The sequence below is a fragment of the Tamandua tetradactyla genome, chromosome 14, assembly GCF_023851605.1.
Source record: "Tamandua tetradactyla isolate mTamTet1 chromosome 14, mTamTet1.pri, whole genome shotgun sequence".
Taxonomy (NCBI): domain Eukaryota; kingdom Metazoa; phylum Chordata; class Mammalia; order Pilosa; family Myrmecophagidae; genus Tamandua; species Tamandua tetradactyla.
The window spans coordinates 35,006,380-35,026,362 of NC_135340.1; the positions used below are offsets into that span (position 1 = coordinate 35,006,380).

The 19,983-nt window shown below is 36.3% G+C and overlaps 2 protein-coding genes and 1 pseudogene across 4 annotated transcripts in view; 2 read left to right on the forward strand and 1 right to left on the reverse strand.

Annotated features, from left to right (window-relative positions):
* The window catches only part of RAB2B (RAB2B, member RAS oncogene family), a 38,934-nt gene extending 33,690 nt beyond the window's left edge, over positions 1-5,244 (forward strand). For all 3 annotated transcript variants that reach the window (XR_013162267.1, XR_013162265.1, XR_013162268.1), the window contains exon 9: positions 5,132-5,244. The gene's annotated coding sequence lies outside the window, so the exon portion shown is untranslated. The remainder of the gene's footprint in view (positions 1-5,131) is intronic.
* Positions 5,245-5,345: 101 nt separating this feature from the next.
* The window catches only part of CHD8 (chromodomain helicase DNA binding protein 8), a 67,806-nt gene continuing 53,168 nt past the window's right edge, over positions 5,346-19,983 (forward strand). Inside the window, exons 1-4 of the mRNA XM_077127251.1 lie at positions 5,346-6,200; positions 7,084-7,455; positions 9,517-9,902; positions 10,987-11,101. Of these exons, the coding sequence (XP_076983366.1) occupies positions 5,346-6,200; positions 7,084-7,455; positions 9,517-9,902; positions 10,987-11,101 (1,728 nt within the window). The remainder of the gene's footprint in view (positions 6,201-7,083; positions 7,456-9,516; positions 9,903-10,986; positions 11,102-19,983) is intronic.
* Positions 14,422-15,252, reverse strand: LOC143655803 (small ribosomal subunit protein eS1 pseudogene; annotated as a pseudogene).

Below are 19,983 nucleotides of genomic sequence, written 5' to 3' on the forward strand. Positions count from 1 at the left end.
AATCCTCTTTGAAAGGATACAGTTTCCAACCCCAAAGATTTATACTTTGAAATTAAATAGTTTATTCTTTTCTGAATCTTTGAGCAGTTAGAGGTTAAGTGAGCACGGCTGATAGGTTCTAAAAGTGCATAATACAAAAGAGAGTCAGTGTTGGTCAATATTGCATTCATTCTTCATTATCTGCTAAGGGGATGGGCTGTAAGGATAAATCTGTAAACAGATAATAGATGCCTGTAGTTCAGTTTACATAATTTTATATATTAAATGAATGGACTAGATTCTGTTGCAGTGTTTTATCCATCATAACAATAAATATTCCATGATAAATCCCTTTTGAGAGACCGTAAGAAATCTTACCCCATCCACAGAGAGATACTGATAACCTTTCCATGCCAGGCATGTTTGTTTCTCTGCCAGTCCTCCCAGTCTCCCTTAGTGTTGTCTTCTGCAGATCTTCATTGGCTAAGATTTTGTTGAATTTAACTGAATATAATAACCTAAACAATGAAAATGTTTTTCTTTTCCATTTTTCTAAATATGAAATTATAATGTTGAACACATATTTTCCAACTACACATTTATCCCCATGCCCAGTTCCCATAAGACCTAAAGAATACCCTCCATCATCCAACTGAGAATAACTGCTTTGTTGAGAGGTCTGGAGAACAGAAAATTATGGAGTAGAATTAGAACAAATTTTTTTATGTTGGGTCAGGCAAGTAGTTGTAGAAATGAGCAAGGATGAGGTGAAATGTAAAACAAGAACAGGAGAGTTGGGACTCTAGATCTCCAAAAATCCAAGAAGAGTTACATTAGAGGTTATAAAGTTGTAAAAAATGTTGGTTTATACTTAGGTTGAGGGGCTCTCTTTGTAAAAGATTAGGAGTAGTTAGTTACCATTTAAGAAGGAGATGGGATGAAGGGCTATTATTGGCCTATATAGAGAGAATTTCTCTGACTGGTTAGTTGGAGTTTATAGATAAGTGGCCTTGAATTTTAAGTTTGACTGTTTTTTTCCATTTCCCCCCCATTCCCAAAATTTTCATCATGAGTCTGGTCATTATGGTTTGCAGTTATGGACAGTGACTAAAGTACAACTACTAAACTGTAGCTTTCCTTTTGAACACCTGTTTCTCTTTGGGGCAGTGGTAGGCCAAGTCCAGCTTCTCATTCTCCATATAATAAAAGCCTGTATGACTTCTTTATCCCAGCAGTTTCTTTACTCGGGGATAGATAAGTGCTTCATATATCATGGAACACGTGAACTTGGTAGAATAGGCTAGATGTAGATACAGTTGGGATGACCCACAAGTAGGAATGGAAGGAGGGTAAAGAAAATTGGAGATATGTTGGGGAGGTTTCATCTAGTGAGACTCAATAACAGCTTAAAGATATAGACGGCTAGAATAAAAAAATATATAAAATGAGACGATTTGGGTCAGTAGAGGTGACTTAATGGGGTGGGACTGAGAAGTAATGATATTTGGTGATGTGGCATTAAATTGGTATAGAAGTTTTTGAATGTTTGAGCCCTAGACTGAACTAGGAGAAGTAAAGGTTTGGTTCAGAATTAGGAAGGGAGAGAGAAATGGTAATGCATTGATTTATAAAAGCGTCTGAAAAAAATTCTCAGAAACTGAGAATTTATCCTATTAAAAAATGATGTCTCATGGAATGATTTCTAAATGTTGTGTTAGTTAATTTTTTTTTAATAAAAAAAAATGATGTCTCTGCCTAGGTTGGGCTATTATGGAAGGAAGGAGTACGTTAAGTATAATAAATAGTAGGAATTGTAGAAAGGACAAAGTACTCCATGGGAAAAAAAATGACACATTATAAACTATACCAATATAAACAGTCTTGTTAGTGGGGACTGTCTTTGTATATTTTTGTGACAGCTGAGAGTGAATAGGAGATGAAAGATAATAGGTGGCAAAGTAGAACATAACTGGAAAAAGTTGATAATGTTGACTTGAGAAAATTTGTAACATTATCTAGTGGGTTTTCATTAAATCAAAATACGTCTATACCTTCTCGGATCTCCATTCTGAGTAAATTTAGGGCAAGTATCATTTAATAGAGGCTGGAATAAGCTGGTAGAAGAGTTTAGCCAGAAGTGATATAGGTCCCAGGTGAGAGTTGAAGGATATACAGTTACTGAAGCAAAGACGATCTTATTTAACATTGGTGGAGATGCCATATTAATTTTGTAATTTTAATCAGTGCACCAACTACTGATGAGTCTATTCTTTCTGACAACTTCAGAGTTTCTGGAATATTATCCCACATTATATTGTTTTATAAGGATAACTGGAATAGGTTGAAGATGGAAAAAATAGAGCTTGTCAGTCATTTGGAAAAGTCTTCCAGTGAAGTCTGTACTGTCCTGCTGGCAAATTTCTTGTCTGGTGCCTTCTAAAAACTAAGAGAAGTGGTCTGCTGGATTGTCAAACATTGACATCATACACAAAGACTAAATATTGCTTTTTCGTGTATTTTAATTATGTGGTTATATATTTACAATTCCTTGTCTTAGGTAATTTTTCCTTTTCCGATAATTTCATGAACTTAAAATCCTAGACATGGATTTAGTAACTACACGTTCAGCCATTTGTAGGATAGTATTTTTTTTTATTGTAGCATAGAACATACATACAAAAAAGCAATAATTTCCAAGTACATTTTAACAAGTAGTTACAGAACAGATTTTAAAGGTTGGTATGGTTATAATTTCATGATTTTTCATTTTTTCTTCTAGCTACTCCAAGACACTAGAGACAGAAATATCAATATAATAATTCAGCAGTTCTACTCCTTTGTTAAATCCCATCTTCTCTGTTATATTCATCCTTCCCTTTAAATAATATATATGCATAAAGCAGTAAATTTCAAAGTACATTGCAACAGTTAGTTGTAGAACAGATTTCAGAGTTTGGTATAGGTTACAATTCCACAATTTTGGGTTTTTAATTTCTAGCTGCTCTAAGGTACTGGAGGCTAAAAGAAATATGATTCAGCAGTCATAATCATTTGTTATATACGGCCTTCTCTGTATAACTCCACCATCATTTGATCTTTGATCTTTCTATCCCATTCTTTAGGGGTATTTGGGCTTTGCCCATTTTAACTTTTTCATGTTGGAAGGGGCTGTCTGTAATATGGGATGGGGGATGGAACTAGTTGATGTTCTGGAGAGGCTGACCCCTCTGCATTTCAGGACTTACCTGGTCCAAGGACCCATCTGGAGGTTGTAGGTTTTGGAGAGTTACCCTTGTGCATGGAACCTTTGTAGAATCTTATATAATGCCCTAGGTATTCTTTAGGATTGGCAGGAATGGTTTTGGTTGGGGTTTGGCAAGTTATGATAGGTAGCATTATCTAACTGAAGCATGAGTAAGAGTGACATCCAGTGTAGCCTCTTGACTCTATTTGTACTCTCTCAGCCACTGATACCTTATTTTTTACACCCTCTTTTTGTCAGAATGGCATTGTTGATCCCACAGTGCCAGGGCTAGGATCATCCCTGGGATGTAGGAAAGATAGGAAGCTTTCTACTGTCTCATCTTAAAATCAAGAAATATTACTTAGTTTCTCTGAGGACTGAATACTCTCACAGATACTGCAAGCAAATATTTTAATTCATTGAATATTCTTTTGGTAGTTTCTGTGTGTGTCATACCCTACTGGTTGCTTAGAGAGCCATCGATAAAAAAGTCATGATCCCTACCATCCAAGAGTTCCCTTTCTCATGGGAAAAGAAGAACAAGGCTGTCAGGCTACCATGCAGGATTGTGCAGGAATGCATTGCACACATTCATAATCATCAATTTATATGTTCAGTATGACAGTTTTCCAGCAGGTGGCAGAAAAGCATTTTCAAGAGCAGGCAATTTTAAAAAATTTGTGCAAAGGAATCATTTGGACCTTAATAGAATATAGACAAGAATGCAAGTCATTTTAGTAAAATATTAAATCTGAGTGCCTTAAATAAGGTGTATACAGTGCTTTGGGTATCTAAGGAGGTGAAGGGATCACATCATCACAAATTGCTTAGTTGTTAAAGGGTCAGAGACCAGGGCTTACTTTATGGAAAGAAGGCCTTTGAGAGGTGGGTAGGATTTCAGCTGCGAGAGATGTTAGGGGTACAAAGGAGTGGGAGTTCCCAGGCATAAGCTACAGTATAATAGGCAAAGTCACAGAGATAGTAATCACATTCAGGAAACTATATGGTCTAATGGGACTGGAATTTAGGATGTATATTATGGGAAATGGTGAGAGAAAAAAATTGGGAATTTAAATTGGAACCAAAGTGTAGAAAGCCTTGAATTCTTTACAGAGGAAGTTTTTGATCTCAAGTAGAAAGATTTCTTAGAGAAAGGGGACTTTACAGCAGAAATGCTATATATAGATTAATTGATATGTTAGTTAGAATAAAGTCTGAAAAAGTCCCTCGGTAAAATCATAGTATAAGCTTGGTAAGATTGTACTATGAGATTTGTTGAAGGTGGTTATTTTTGCCAGTAGGAAGCAATGTTATCTGAAATATAAGAAAAATTTATAAGATAGAATATAAAATATCCTTTTATAAGAATATAGATAAGAATGTAGAAATCCTTATCCACATTCACTGAAATCCTGGTGATATATGGTTTTCAGTTTTGCCAACTCAGAAACGGAAAATAAAAGGTGAATGAAGATTAAATTTACTGATCTCTGCCTAAGAATTATAATTTTTAAAGGAATGGACAGAGGCAGTTGAATACTCTTGGCACCCAGGAGTTTAAAAGTATGTAGGTATAAGTTGCACAGTTGGTTCAGTGGTATAATGCTCGCCTGCCATGGGGGAGACCCAGGTTTTAGTCCCAACCCATGTATCCAAAAAACAAAAAAAAGTGTAGGTGTTTAACAGCCCCCAAACGGGGTTAGTTTGACTTTTCTTTTTTAGTTTTCTTTTTGAAACAGAAATGTGGGTGTTCTTTCCGTTGTGCCTCTATCCTCAGATTCTCACATTTGCCTCATCTCTTGTTTTATTATTTTGATGCTGTTTGCTAATAAGGTTAATACCTAAGAAGAAGAAATTTTCTCTGAGGTCACCAACTTTGTTTATCTTTGATTTGTATTCCCACAACAGGAATTTCATCATCTTCCTCTGAAGACCTAGCCATCTCTTGCTCCATGAAGGTCAGGACAATCTGACATGCACTTGTTTGTTGCCTCTTTACCTGAAGAGTAGTCCTCTTCCACTGTGTACATTTTTTTCTTAATAGGGGAGGGGAGGGGAGAGCCATTACCCCCCCTCCCCTTCCCTCCTTAGACCTTGGGGAATATTCCATTGCTTTCCCAAGATGGCAGACCCCATCATGGATCTGTTTGATGACCCGAATTTATTTGGCCTGGACTCTCTGACTGATGACAGCTTCACCCAGGTCACACAAGATCCCATTGAGGAAGCCCTTGGACTGCCAAGCTCCCTGGACTCCTTGGATCAGATGAACCAGGATGGTGGAGGTGGTGATGTGGGGAATTCTTCAGCAAGTGACCTGGTCCCACCATCAGAGGAAACAGTACCCACAGAACTTCCCAAAGAATCAACAGCTCCAGCTCCAGAATCCTTAACATTGCATGATTATACCACTCAGCCCGCCAGCCAAGAGCAGCCAGTACAACCTGTCTTACAGACATCAACGCCAACATCGGGACTTTTGCAGGTCTCCAAGAGCCAGGAGATACTGAGCCAAGGGAATCCTTTCATGGGTGTCTCTGCCACAGCTGTCTCATCAGCTGTCTCCTCCAGTAGTGCTGGAGGACAACCACCTCAGTCAGCCCCTAAGATTGTTATCCTTAAGGCCCCTCCAAGCTCCTCAGTCACTGGTGCCCATGTGGCACAAATTCAGGCCCAAGGTATCACCAGCACAGCTCAGCCCTTGGTGGCTGGCACAGCCAATGGTGGAAAAGTCACTTTTACCAAAGTGCTAACCGGCACTCCCCTTCGACCAGGTGTTTCCATTGTCTCTGGTAATACAGTGTTGGCCGCCAAGGTCCCTGGGAACCAGGCTACTGTGCAGCGCATTGTCCAGCCCAGCCGACCAGTAAAGCAGCTGGTCCTACAACCAGTTAAGGGTTCAGCTCCTGCTGGAAACCCTGGGGCCACAGGGCCCCCTCTGAAGCCTGCAGTTACACTGACCTCTACACCTACCCAGGTGACTTGAGTGAAAGGGGGAGGTAACTTTTGGTTTAGTAAAAGCCAGGCAACTGTGAGAGAGAGCACATATTATCAGTTAGTGTTGACAGTCACATGCTTATTACTTGCTAGGTGGGGACAGTTAGTGTTGACATATTTTTTGAGCTCTTACTATGTGTTTATACCATATCCATATACTACATGTTTATACTATACATATACTACATATTTATACTACATGTTTATACCGTGCCTAGCTGGTGCCAAATAAGACAGACACAGTCCCTGTCCTAACAGAGCTCACAGTCTGCTGGGGAAGACAGACATTAACCAAGAATTGACAATAATGTATGATATAAAGTTTTATGATATAAGAAATACAGGATGCTATGGGAACAAAGAATCATTTTTGAAGAATATATTTATATTGCAAGACTTATGGAAGCTATGTATCTCTTTCTCTTGTTCTTACTACTAAAATTGTCTCCCTTCTGCTCTGTCCAGTGAAAAGACTAGCTCTATTATAAGAAAGTAGATGCTCCATCCTCTCAATAAAGGGCTAAAGGAAATTAAGCAGTACTGAGACCAGTGGAAATCTACAAGAAGGCCAGATTTCATCATTATAAGGAGTTTTATTCTAATAGATTTCTAAAAATGAATGGCATTTCATTTCAAAAACATAAGAAGTTTTTAAAAAAATAGGCTTGCTATTCACTGAGCAGATATGTTTTAATAGAAAAGATTGTATCAGGATTACGTAGGAGGATGAACAAAATGAATTGTATTATGTCGTCTGATCCAGGATTTTTGTGATTTTAGGAGAGAAAGACTGGTAAATTGTTATAGGTGTACTATTCTTTCTAATATTGTACCTTTCTTGGAATTTCCTTTCTTTATTCTAGGGTGAATCCAAACGCATCACCCTGGTCCTCCAGCAGCCACAGTCTGGAGGTCCCCAAGGACACCGGCATGTCGTGTTAGGGAGTCTCCCAGGCAAGATCGTATTACAGGGCAATCAGCTGGCAGCCCTGACTCAAGCCAAGAATGCCCAGGGGCAGCCTGCCAAAGTAGTAACTATCCAGCTGCAGGTGCAGCAGCCACAGCAAAAAATCCAGATTGTACCACAGCCTCCATCATCGCAACCACAGCCCCAGCAGACACCTTCAACCCAGCCAATGACTCTGTCCTCTGTACAGCAGGCACAGATAATGGGACCAGGACAAAGCCCAGGACAAAGACTTTCAGTACCACTCAAGGTGGTGCTACAGCCACAGGTGAGGTTCACACAGTTAAGAAGGAAAACAGACCTCTAAGTCCCTTGCTTTTGCCTTCAGGCAACCACTTATTGTTAATGTGAACCCAATCTAGATTTAAATTTCTGATCTGAGATGCAGACTTTTATTTCTTTGTCTCACAGAAATCTTGTTTTAATTATATCATGCAAAGATTAGATAAACTTATTGTTAGGCTTGGGTATAAATGATTATCTAGTTTTGTCTTTGAGCTATTTTGTATATTTTTACAGTCTTTTTCTAATAACGTTCTTGTGAAATAAAAAAAAATTGAAATATTCACTCATCTGAAGGATAAGAAAACAGTCTTCAAGTGGTTAAGTAATTATCACTCCTCTCATCTCCCAAAGAAGTAAAAGTATGCCAAGAGTGGAATTTGAATTTTTTACTTCTAGCCCAGAGACCAGTATTGGTTGTATTAATTATAATTTGCCTAGAATAATGGAGATGGGTATTGATATTAAGAGCATGGCTAAAGGATATCGAAGTCTGATTTCATGAAATTCTTGTCTTTTCTCACCCTCTCCCCATCCCAAAAAAGTTTATTAATGTATCTAGGTTCAGTAAGACTTTGTTTGAGACTTGTTCTGGAGAAACTTTAGAATTGAAGTTACTAGCCTACCTGTGTCAGAACTGAACTTTCTTTAGACCATTTAGCTATAGGGGTGTTTTTTTGATGCAGTATTTTTTTAATGAATGAATGAAAGCGTGGCTAAGATTTCCCTCTGTAATGGGCACTGTCGATGTTCCACACTACCTTGCAGTCACTGCTGTTGCCTGCCTAGAATGATTGAAATAAAGATTTACAATACTTAAAAAACAAACAAAAAAAAACCCATTGAAGAAGTAATCTTTTTTTTTTCCCCAATTGAAAGGGGCATTTCTTAAATACACATGAATGCCAATGTAGGCTTTGCTAAGAAATAACAATTTAGTCTATAATGAATTAAGCACAGATTTCCCCTGGGAGCAGAATCATGTTAAATCTCTAAAATTTTGCAGGAAATAAACTACTGAATGGCCATCTTCTTTTCTTCAAGATAATATTACCTTTTAATTAAATGGGAAATGCATAAACATATTCTTCTTGTAAAAAAAAAAAGTAAATGTTACAAATACAAACATACACATGCATATACACATTGAAAACAAAGTATTGGTTTTGTTTGGGTTACAAAAATGGTTTTTCAGGTTACTTTTTTCCCTCACTTTTTAAAAAATGTTGTTTTTGCCCCCACTTTTAAAAACATTTTAGAGCTCTGTTTATATCATTTAAATCTCATGTATTGTTTTCAGTTGTTTCATCAAGTGCCATATTGGGGATATGTCATAGTTTACTTCCCATTCCTCTGCTGATAGGTATTTTGGTTGATTCTAATTTTGTACTGTTAAAAACAGTGTTGCTGACAGCGTCCCATATATGACTCATGGTTTAAATGAAAGGTGACACTGAAGAGTAAATGTTATGGGACATGCACATTAAAACTTTTTTGATGCTTCCAAATTTCCTTCTGAACCTAGTGGCTGTCCCAACACATACTCCAACCAGCAGTTCCTGTTTAGAGTGGCAAGAAGGAAGGAAGTTGGAGTGAGGAAAGAGTGTATATTTTAAATATCATATTCAATATGATGACATAATTTTTTAGTTAGGAAAAAAAACTAGAATCTTCATAATACAAACTAAAATAAAGTGGAAAAAAGTCTTGGCCTAGGGTGATATAAAAATCTTGGCCTGGATTAGGCTCTCAAAGAAGGGGGGCATATTCTACCTCTCTTGTTGCCAACCCTGCCCCCCAACCCTCCAATAATACTAAAATCTCTAGGGGAAGAGGGATAAGGCTTAAAAATTGAAGGAAGCAAGTGTTAAAAAGAAGAAGGAAGTAGAAAGGGAAGGAGGGAAGAAGAGGGAAGAAAGAAAAACAGCTGTTAGGATTTGCGTGAAGGTTACTGAATAAGGGGGTGGGAAAAACGGGGCTGGGTAGTAGGTAAAATTCACTATCCTTCTACAGGAATATTTTTATTTCTCTGTCTTTATTTCTGTAGGCTGGCTCTTCCCAAGGGACTTCTTCAGGGCTATCCGTAGTTAAAGTTCTAAGTGCCAGTGAAGTGGCAGCTCTGTCATCGCCAGCAAACTCCAATCCTCATACGGGAGGCAAGACAGGAATGGAGGAAAATCGCAGGTTGGAGCACCAGAAAAAGCAAGAGAAAGCAAATCGGATTGTGGCAGAGGCCATTGCTAGGGCCCGCGCCCGGGGTGAACAGAACATTCCTCGAGTCCTGAATGAGGATGAGTTGCCCAGTGTTCGGCCAGAAGAAGAAGGTGAAAAGAAACGCAGGAAGAAGAACAGTGGGGAGAGACTCAAGGAGGAAAAACCAAAGAAGAGCAAAACTTCTGGTACCTCTAAAACCAAGGGCAAAAGTAAGCTAAAGTGAGTACCCTTTGCTGTTTTGATGGGATATTTGAGTATGGTGCACTCATTTTAAAATAATGTTTAAATGAGCTTCTTGCATTTAGCAGCTACATAGTTCAGAGTGATCTATCAAAGAAGATAATAAGACTTTTCTTTTCCACATCTCAGTGCTTACATGATTTGTTAAGCAGACGTTTGTAAATTAATGTACTTTCAAAGAGAAGTACTAAGGTACAAGAAATACAGCCAATTATTGTGTTGTGGGTTACATTTAAAAGCTGTTATTTTGTGTTTTTATATATTCTTACTGATACAGTATCACTGTAGTGTGAAAGAAATTTGTCACTTACCCACACTAATAAAAGAGAACTACTAGAGACCTGGCTGTCCTGTTTTTGGATCTCATCTGTGAATTGGGAAGATTCCTACAGCCACTGTCATCCTTAAACAATGTTGACGGAACCATGCTTTGCCATATAATTCTTGTCACAATGAGTGTCATCGCTTTACCTTCTACATCCTATGGATTCACTCCTTTCTCTCTAGCGTCTGTTATCTGGAGTTTTCTGTCAGGCTTTATTGTGTAATAATATTGCTTTTTATTTGAACAGGATATTGCAGCTTTTAAAAGACAAGGTCCAGTATGTTTGTTTGCTGTTTATAATAAAAATATTTAGAAAACAACAGCACAAGGTCCATACCTTTTATCTAATTTGCTCCTTAATAACTGACAGGGTGGGCATTTCACCAATGCATACAAATAAGATAAAACACCCAATTAGAGACAGAACTGGGTTTAGAAATGAGGCCTTCTAGTTCGTAGTCCAGTATTCATCCTGCTATATTATGCTACTTTCCTTCAGGTATTTGTGAACATGGTTGTAGCTAGAACTTGTCAAATCTGTTAGAGGTCTGCCAGTGGTTTACAAACCCTAATAGCTTCTTTTATTAAACACCCTACTCAATATTTGTGTCTCAGAGACTGAAGATCTAAGTAGTTCATTTTGGGAGCTTAGTATGTGATGGTTTATATTAATTACATTTTCTTAACCATAAATTTTCCTTGCCCTCACTGAAAATAAGTTTGGTTTTTCTTTTTTAGTACCATCACTCCTGTGGTGGGTAAGAAGAGAAAACGTAATACCTCATCTGATAATTCAGATGTGGAAGTCATGCCTGCACAATCACCCAGGGAAGATGAAGAAAGCAGCATTCAGGTAAAAGTATCCCTAAAGAACTTAGTAGAAAAATTATGTTCAATTATGGTAGGCAAACCAGGAATAGATACTGAGAACTACAAGTCTGTGCACATTTCTGTGATTTTTCTAAATCAGAGGTAGGCCTAAAAGTTGGAAAGCCCTGAATAATGACTTTTAAATTTTGTCTTTTTAAGCAAAAAGCACATTACTGTAAAAACAGCACAACTCATTTTCCAAAATCCAATGATTCAGAAAATAAGCAAACATGAAATTATGGTGCATAATTACCATCATGGTTATGTCAGTCCTTTGGTTTCTGTTAGAACTGTCCAGCAGTCCCTTTTACCTTACTGTTTCTGCACTTAATGGTTCTGACTCTATGAATTTGGGTGCTTAGGCGCAGAGTTTTTTCTGTCGTTTAAAGATGAGAGATGTTAGAAGAAAACAGAAGGAGGCATAGAAGAACTTTAGTCTTCCATTTTTTATTTGTTGCTTTAGAGTACCATTTTTGGTTACAATTTCCAACTATAGCTAGAACTTGGTATTTGGATTCAAACCTGTGGTGGTGCGTCTAAATATCTCCATGAGTCTGGTCAGTTTACTTAGCTGGGTCTGAATGGCTCATCTGTAAGTGAGGGTTTAAACTTAATGAGCCTTAAGTGTCTTTCTAACTATTAATATTTATAAATTCCTCCCCTCTTTCTTAATATGCATTCAGTACATTCACAAAATGATGCTTGAGTTTCTTCTGGGATAAATTAACATATGAGACTAGCTGAGAAATTATTGAAAAGAAAAATGAGACAAAAACCAGACTTACCTGATAGAGTATGTTATGAAGCAATAGTTACTAGTAATTTGGAATTGGAGAAGAAATGACAGGTTAATAAAATAGAGTATAGAAAGAGGCCCAGATAGTTATGAGAATTCAATATATGGTTAAAGTGCCATTAAATCAATGGAGAAAGAAAAGGTTATTCAATATATTATGTTAGGGCAACTGGCTACCAGTTTAGAAAAAAAAAATTTTCTTGCCTCACTTTTTAAATGAAAACAAATTCTACTTTAATCAGAGCATCTCAATTTAACGTAATGAAATCATGAGCTTTCTATAAAATAGGGATTTTTTTTTAATAATCATTAAGTGGAGTAGGTCTTTCTAAGGAGGATATTACAAATCAGAAGCCATAAAGGAAAGGATTGATAATTGTGATTAAATAAAAGTTGTGTGCAGTATAATAAAAAAATTCCATAATCAGCTAGTGTTTGAGAGTATAGACCGTGGAGTCAGATTGCCTAGGTTCTCATTGTAATCTTCCATTTACAAGCATTGCCACTTTGGGCAAGTTACTTAACCTCCTGGTGCATCAGTTTCCTCATCTCTAAAATGCAGATGATAGCACCTACTAAATAGGGTTGTTATGAGGATTAAATGTAAATATTTGTAAAATGCAGAATATTGCTTAGATCATGGTACGTTTGTTAAATATAATCAAAGTTAAGATATTTGTTAAATAAACAAAGGTAAAACAAATTGAAGGCAGATTACTGTAATACAAAATACGGAGACTGGTGAATTTTATGAAAGGTGGTAATACCACTTCACACAGTAGTAGGACTGTTAAATGGGACAGTCTGTTTGGCAAGTCAGTGTTTGAGTATTTAGTAAAATTTAAAATGCTAATATCCCTTCACCCAATGGTTCTGCACCTAGACAATTACCTTACAGATATATTCCCAAAAGTACACATTAAGGTATGTATTGCTGTAATATTTGCAATTGTTAAAAATGCAAACAAGCCCTTAAATGCCATTAGCAGAGAAATGGTTAAATAAAATTATGAAAATCCATGCAGTCGAATAAATTTAAACAGTGAAGTAGATTGATACATTCTGATATGGAAAGCTGTCCAAGATATATTAAATGAAAAAAGCAAAATGTAGACTAGTATATATAATATCTTTCTGTAATTTATAAAGTGTATGTATACATAAATGTATATGCAGCAATTCTTTTTTTTGAAGGATACACAAATTGTTAAGTGTATGTACCTTTGAGAGGTAGCTGGGTCTTTGAAACTGTGAAATTTTTTAAAGCCTTTTCAACATTTACAATTTTATTTTCTAAGTTAAATTATAACAGTACAAAATTACAACAGCACAAAAAGTTTGCATGGTAGAAATCTCCTATGCTAGACTCTACCCTCATAGTCTCTTCCCCAGAGGTAACCTCTATTACTGTTTTTTGTGTGTATCCTGAAATATTCTGTATTTTTATGAGCTCTCTACTTCCTCTAAGTATTAGCATTCTTATGCCTTACTCTTCTCTACTGTGCTTTTTTTCCAGTGATACATTTTGGAGATTGTTCTTTATCAGAAAAGATACATCTAGCACATTCTTCCCCACCCCGTTTTTTATTATGTAAAATTTCAAACACACGAAAACAGCCCCATGTTCCCATTATCCCACTTCAGTATTTACCAAGAGATAACTATTTGTCCCTCCTCCTACTCCAGTTCTGCCCCACTCTGAATTATTTCAAAACAAATCCAAATAATTGTTTTATTATTTCTTAAATTAAAAAGAAATATATATTTTATCATAGCAATACTATGTGATGGGTGTAATAAAAATAATACAGAAGATATAAGGTAAAAGGTAGAAAGTTCTTATTTGGATAATTTGGTGGATTTTCTCAAATGTAAGTATCCATATAACCACTATACAAATCAAAATACAGAACGTTTTCATCATCCCAGAAAGTTCCCTTCTACCGTCTTCCAAAGATTAACTTTGCCTGTTCTTGAACTTCATGTAAGTGGAATTGTATGGTATATACTCTTGGATTTTACTTCTTTCAGCATGTTTTTGAGACTTATCCATGTTGTTGAATGTATCAGTAGCTCACTCTTTTTCTTGATTAATATTTGATTTTATTAACATACTATAATTTTTATATCTGATCTCCTGCTGATGGACATTTGGGTTGTTTCCAGTGAAGCTGCCATGAATATTCTAATACGAGTCTTTTGTGGACATTGGCTTTCATTTCTCATAGTTAAATCCCAAGATTAGACTTAATAGGTAGTCTTATGTTTAAATTCATAAGAAATTCATAAGAATCTGTTAAATTCAAAGTGATTCTATTTTTTTATACCCCACCAGTAATGTATACAACATTGTTATTATTCTTGTTATACAGCAATTATTCTGGAACTCTTCACCAACATTTGGTGTTGTCAGTCTACCTCCATTCTTTTTTAAATGTTCAATCATTAGCCTTTACCGTAGCATACTTCCTTTTTTTTCACAAATAAGACTTTTTATTTGTCACTTTTTAAAAGTCCGAATTTTAAACAGATTCTTGGACTGGTGGCTCATATCCATCAGCTCGCTCCACTTTAGCACCTTGTCTCATCTCCAGTTGCTTTTCCAGAACTACTACCTTCACCATGAAGCTCCATGAGTTTTCCCAATTCAAACTTGGACTTCTTCAGCATTTTTACTTTTCTAACAAACACATCATGAAGAGGATAGATAGACTGGCAAGCCTTTTCTATGTCTTTACCATTGCTCTCTGGAATCAGCTTGTTGACCACTTCTTTCAAGTCATTTGTCTGCACCTCTCGGGTCATGATTTCCATCATCTTCTTCCGGATTTGACGGACCTATTGGTGCTGAGCATAAGAGGTCTTCCGAATCTGATTATTGCGTTTTTTTGTAAAACCAACACAGAACAGACGAAGCAAATAACCATCGGTAGTTTTGACATCAACATGAGCTTCAATCATGGTCTGCCATTTTTTGACCATGGGACACATTTTGTCACGGTTAAGATCCATGCCATGGAAGTTAGTTAGGCAGTTTTTGCCCTGCACATCCTCAGTAATCAGCTTGAATTTTCTAAATGCAACTTCATCATTCTGCAGATCAGCAAGGCTCACTTCAAAAACATGACCCTTAAGGCTATCAGATGCAATTTTGGTTCCTTGAGTCCTTGTAACTAGTGTTTTCCCAATATTTCTTATATTAAACATTGCTGGTGCTTTCACATCATACCAATCTTTCTTAGAAAATGGATCAACCACTTTCTTCTTGGCTCCTTTCTTGCCGCCTTTTGTAAGGCGCTTGTTCTTGCCAACCGCCACGGTGCCGCGCCGAGAGCCAAAAAGGCCATAGCATACTTTCTTTAACCAGTCACCTGTTCATAGGCATTTAGGTTTCTCTAGTCTTCTGCTATCACAAATAATGCTCCATGATTTCTGCACATATGGAAGGGCACAGATTTGAAGTGGAATGGTTCAGTCAAAGAATATTGTCAAATTTTCCTTCATAGAGATTGTCATAGTCAGGTTCATGTGTCAACTTGGCCAAGTGATGGTACCTGTTTGTCTGGGCAAGGCTGACCTGTCTTGCAATGAGGACATTTCATAGAATTAAATCGTGATCACGTCAGCTGCATCCACAGCTGACTCCATTTGTAATCAGCCAAGGGGAGTGTCTTCTGGAATGAGTGGTGCTTAATCTAATCACTGGAAGCCTTTTAAGGAGGATTCAGAAGAGACAGGCTCTCTCTTCCTTGTTCGGCTGGTGAGCCTCTCCTGTGGAGTTTGTCCAGACCCTCCATTGGAACCGTCGGCTTCACAGCCTGCCCTGTGGATTTTGGACTCTGCGTTCCCACGGTTACGTGAAACACTTTTATAAATTTTATATTTGCTAGTGTTTCCTGTTGATTCTGTTTCTCTAGAGAATCCTAACTAATAAAGAGATCATGCCCAGATTCTCACCAACAATGCTTGAATTCCTCCTGTTTCAGATATTTTAACTAGACTTTGATTTTTCCCATTCTGTTAAGTGGGGAAAAATAATCTGTTTAATTTTAATTTGTAATTATTTTATTGTGAGTGAGTGTGAGCACCTTTTTATGTTTACAAACCATTTGTATTTTTGCCTGTGTCATTTGTTCATGTCATTTGTTCATATTTCTGTTGTGTTACTGATCTTTTTCTAAGTTATTGAACAGAACTCTATGCTTAGAAAATGTATTTTTTTCTCAGTTTATTATTTTCTTAACTTTGTTTATTATGAATTTTATTATGCAGACATTCTGATTTTTTTTATATAGTTGAATTGATCAGTTTTAAGGTTTTTGGTCTTTAGAGCATGTTTAGAAAGACGTTCCCTACTCCAGAATTATAAAAAATTCTTGTACCTTTTCTTCTAGAAATTTTATGGTACCTTTTTTATATTTAAATCTTTGATCCTTTTAGAATTTTGCTTCTTTCATCCCTAGGTAGCTAGCCAGTTATTTCTAGTCACATTTGTAGAATAGTCCACCTTTTCTCACCTCTTTCATTAAGTTCTATTTTTATCATATTCTGAATCTATATAAGTATTTAATCTTTAGTTGGACACTATTTATTGACCTTTCTTTCTTTTCTTGAGGAGGTACCACACTGTGTTAATTAGTATAGCTTTAACTTATCCATAATATCTGATAAGGCCTAGTATATTTTTTCATATTTTCTGGTTATTCTTAGATGTTTACTTCTCCATTTGAATTTTAGCATCATGTAATGATTAAATTGTTGATTTCGTGTCAAATTTATGTAGTTGGGAAAAATTAATCTTCCTGTTCCAAAACAGTGTATCTTACAATTTATTTGAGTCTTTTTGTGTTTTAAAGTTTTCTTCATATGTATTTTATGTATTTCTTTCTTCTTAATGTTTTCTTGTATTGTGAAAAATAACATATACAAGAAAATAAATTTCCAAGTACATTTTAACAACTAGTTAAACAATAGATTTTAAAGTTTGGCATGGGTTACAGTTACACAGTTTTTCCTTTTTTCTTCTAGCTGCTCCAAGGCTCTGGAGACCAAAAGAGTATCAATTTATTGATTCAGCAGTCTTTTATTTGTTAAATCCTATCTTCTGTATCATATTCTTTCGTCTCTCTTTTTTTTCTTTTCCATGAAAAATAGCATATATACAAAAAAGCAATAAATTTCAAAGTACATTGCAATAATTAGCTGTAGAACAGATTTCCAAGTTTCGTATGGATTACAATTCCACGATTTTAGGTTTTTATTTCTTGCTGCCAAAGGTACCGGAGACTAAAAGAAATATCAACATACTGATTCAGCACTCATACTTGTTTGTTAAACCCAATTTCTGTGTAACTCCACCATCACCTTTGATCTTTCTCTCACTTTTTTTTTTTTTTGAGGATATTTATATTCCTTTATTTGTTTCTCATCCTCACTAAATGATATGACAGATTTCTTCTCCCCCCCTTTACAGAATGTATGATGCTACGACAACACTGCCCCATATTTGTATTAATAGATGAAAAAACTGAAAACACAACCAGGGTAGTTTAGAAATGCGGGTAGAAGGAATGGGTGATTTAACAAAAGTGACACTGACAATTTTTTTTACAACACTATAATTATAAAGTGGAAAGCACATCCTTAGCAGAAATATAACTAATTACATGTTTATTGAAAAACAGACTACTGAATAACTTCACTACAGTAGATGAATATTGCACAACATCATCCACTGCTATTTTGAGTACCAAACAATGTTTAACAATCTTTTTTTTTATTAATTAAAGAAAAAAAGAAATTAACCCAACATTTAGAAATCATTCCATTCTACATATGCAATCAGTAATTCTTAATATCATCACATAGATGCATGATCATGATTTCTTAGTACATTTGCATCGATTTAGAAGAACTAGCAAAACAACAGAAAAAGATATAGAATGTTAATATAGAAAAAAAATTAAAAAAAAAATAATAGAATGTTTAACAATCTTTAACTGATAATATAAGGTTGAAACGCCTGGTTTTGGCTATAAAAGGCACACATTATCAATGCCATGAAAGATGCTGTTTTTTTTTTTTTTTTACATGGGCAGGGACGGGGAATCGAACCCAGCTCTCCGGTATGGCAGGTGAAAACTCAGCCTGCTGAGCCACTGTGGCCCGCCTGAAAGATGCTCTTTTTTTTTTTTTTATTAGTTAAAAAAAATTACAAGAAACAAACATTCCCAACACATACACTCAGCAATTCACAATATCATCACATAGTTGCATATTCATCATTATGATCATTTCCCAGAACATTAGCATCAATTCAGAAAAAGAAATAAAAAGACAACAGAAAGATATAACAAACAAAAAAAAAATTTTGCAAGCCATACCCCTTACTGATCCCTTTCATTGATCACTAGTATTTGAAACTAAATCTATTTTAATATTTGTTCCCCCTATTTATTTTTATTCCATATGTTCCTCTCATCTGTTGACAAGGTAGATAAAAGGAGCATCAGACACAAGGTTTTCACAATCACACAGTCACATTGTGAAAGCTGTATCGTTATACAATCATCATCAAGAAACATGGCTACTGGAACACAGCTCTACATTTTTAGGCAGTTCCCTCCAGCCTCTCCATTACATCTTGGATAACCAGGTGATATCTACTTAATGCATAAGAATAACCTCCAGGATAACCTCTTGACTCTGTTTGGAATCTCTCAGCCATTGACACTTTGTCTCATTTCATTCTTCCTCCTTTTGGTCGAGAAGGTTTTCTCAATCCCTTGATGCTGGGTCTCAGCTCATTCTAGAGTTTTTCTCAATCCCTTGATGCTGAATCTTAGCTCATTCTGGGATTTCTGTCCCACACTGCCAGGAAGATCCACACCCCTGGTAGTCATGTCCCACGTAGACAGGGGGAGGGTGGTGAGTCTGCTTGCTGTGTTGGCTGAAGAGAGAGGCCACATCTGAGCAACAAAAGAGGTTCTCTTGGGGGTGACTCTTAGGCTTAATTTTAAGTAGGCTTGACCTATGCCCTGTGGGGTTAAGTTTCATATGAACAAACCACAAGACGGGGGCTCAGCCTATAACTTTGGTTGTCCTCACTGCTTGTGAGAATATCAAGAATTCAACTTGGGGAAGTTGAGTTTTCCCCCGTTCTCACCATTCCCCAAAGGGGACTTTGCAAATACTTTTCTACTCACTGATCAAATCACTCTGGGATTCATCAGGGCATCACCTGGACAAACCAAAAAAGTCTCATGTCCTATACAAAGTTCCATGTACTTAAGGTGTTCAATCAACTATCTACATAAGTTACATTAGGAGATGCACTAGTCAAAGTATAGATTTGTACCAAATAAACATTTTTTGCTTTAGTCTCACACATTAGTTGAAATTTTTAAGTATTAATTACCATCTATTTTCAGCACACTGCAGTAACGACATTCTTTTGTTCTTCTCATGCAAAAACATTTTTTAAATTTGTACATTTAGTCACTATCATTATACGCTCTAGGCATTCCTAGATTACACCATCTCAATCTTTATCATCTACCTTTCTTTGTGATTTCATTTATGCCCCAGCCCTCCTCACTCTATCGTTCTCATATGCAGCTTCATTCAGTGTTTTAACATAATTGTATTACAGTTAGGTAATATTGTACTGTCCATTTCTGAGTTTTTATATTCAGTCCTGTTGCACAATCTGTATCCCTTCAGCTCCAATTACCCACTATCTTACCCTATTTCTATCTCCTGATGGTCTCTGTTACCAAGGAAATATTCCAAGTTTATTCACTAATGTCAGTTCATATCAGTGAGACCATACAGCATTTGTCTTTTTGTTTCTGGCTAATCACACTCAGCATGATGTCCTTAAGGTCCATTCATGTTGTTACATACTTCATAACTTTATTCTGTCTTACAGCTGCATAATACTCCATCTTATGTAAATGTCACAGTTTGTTTAGCTAACTGTTGATGGACATTTTGGCTGTTTCCATCTCTTGGTAATTGTTAATAATGCTGCTATAAACATTGGTGTGTAAATGTCCATTTGTGTTCTT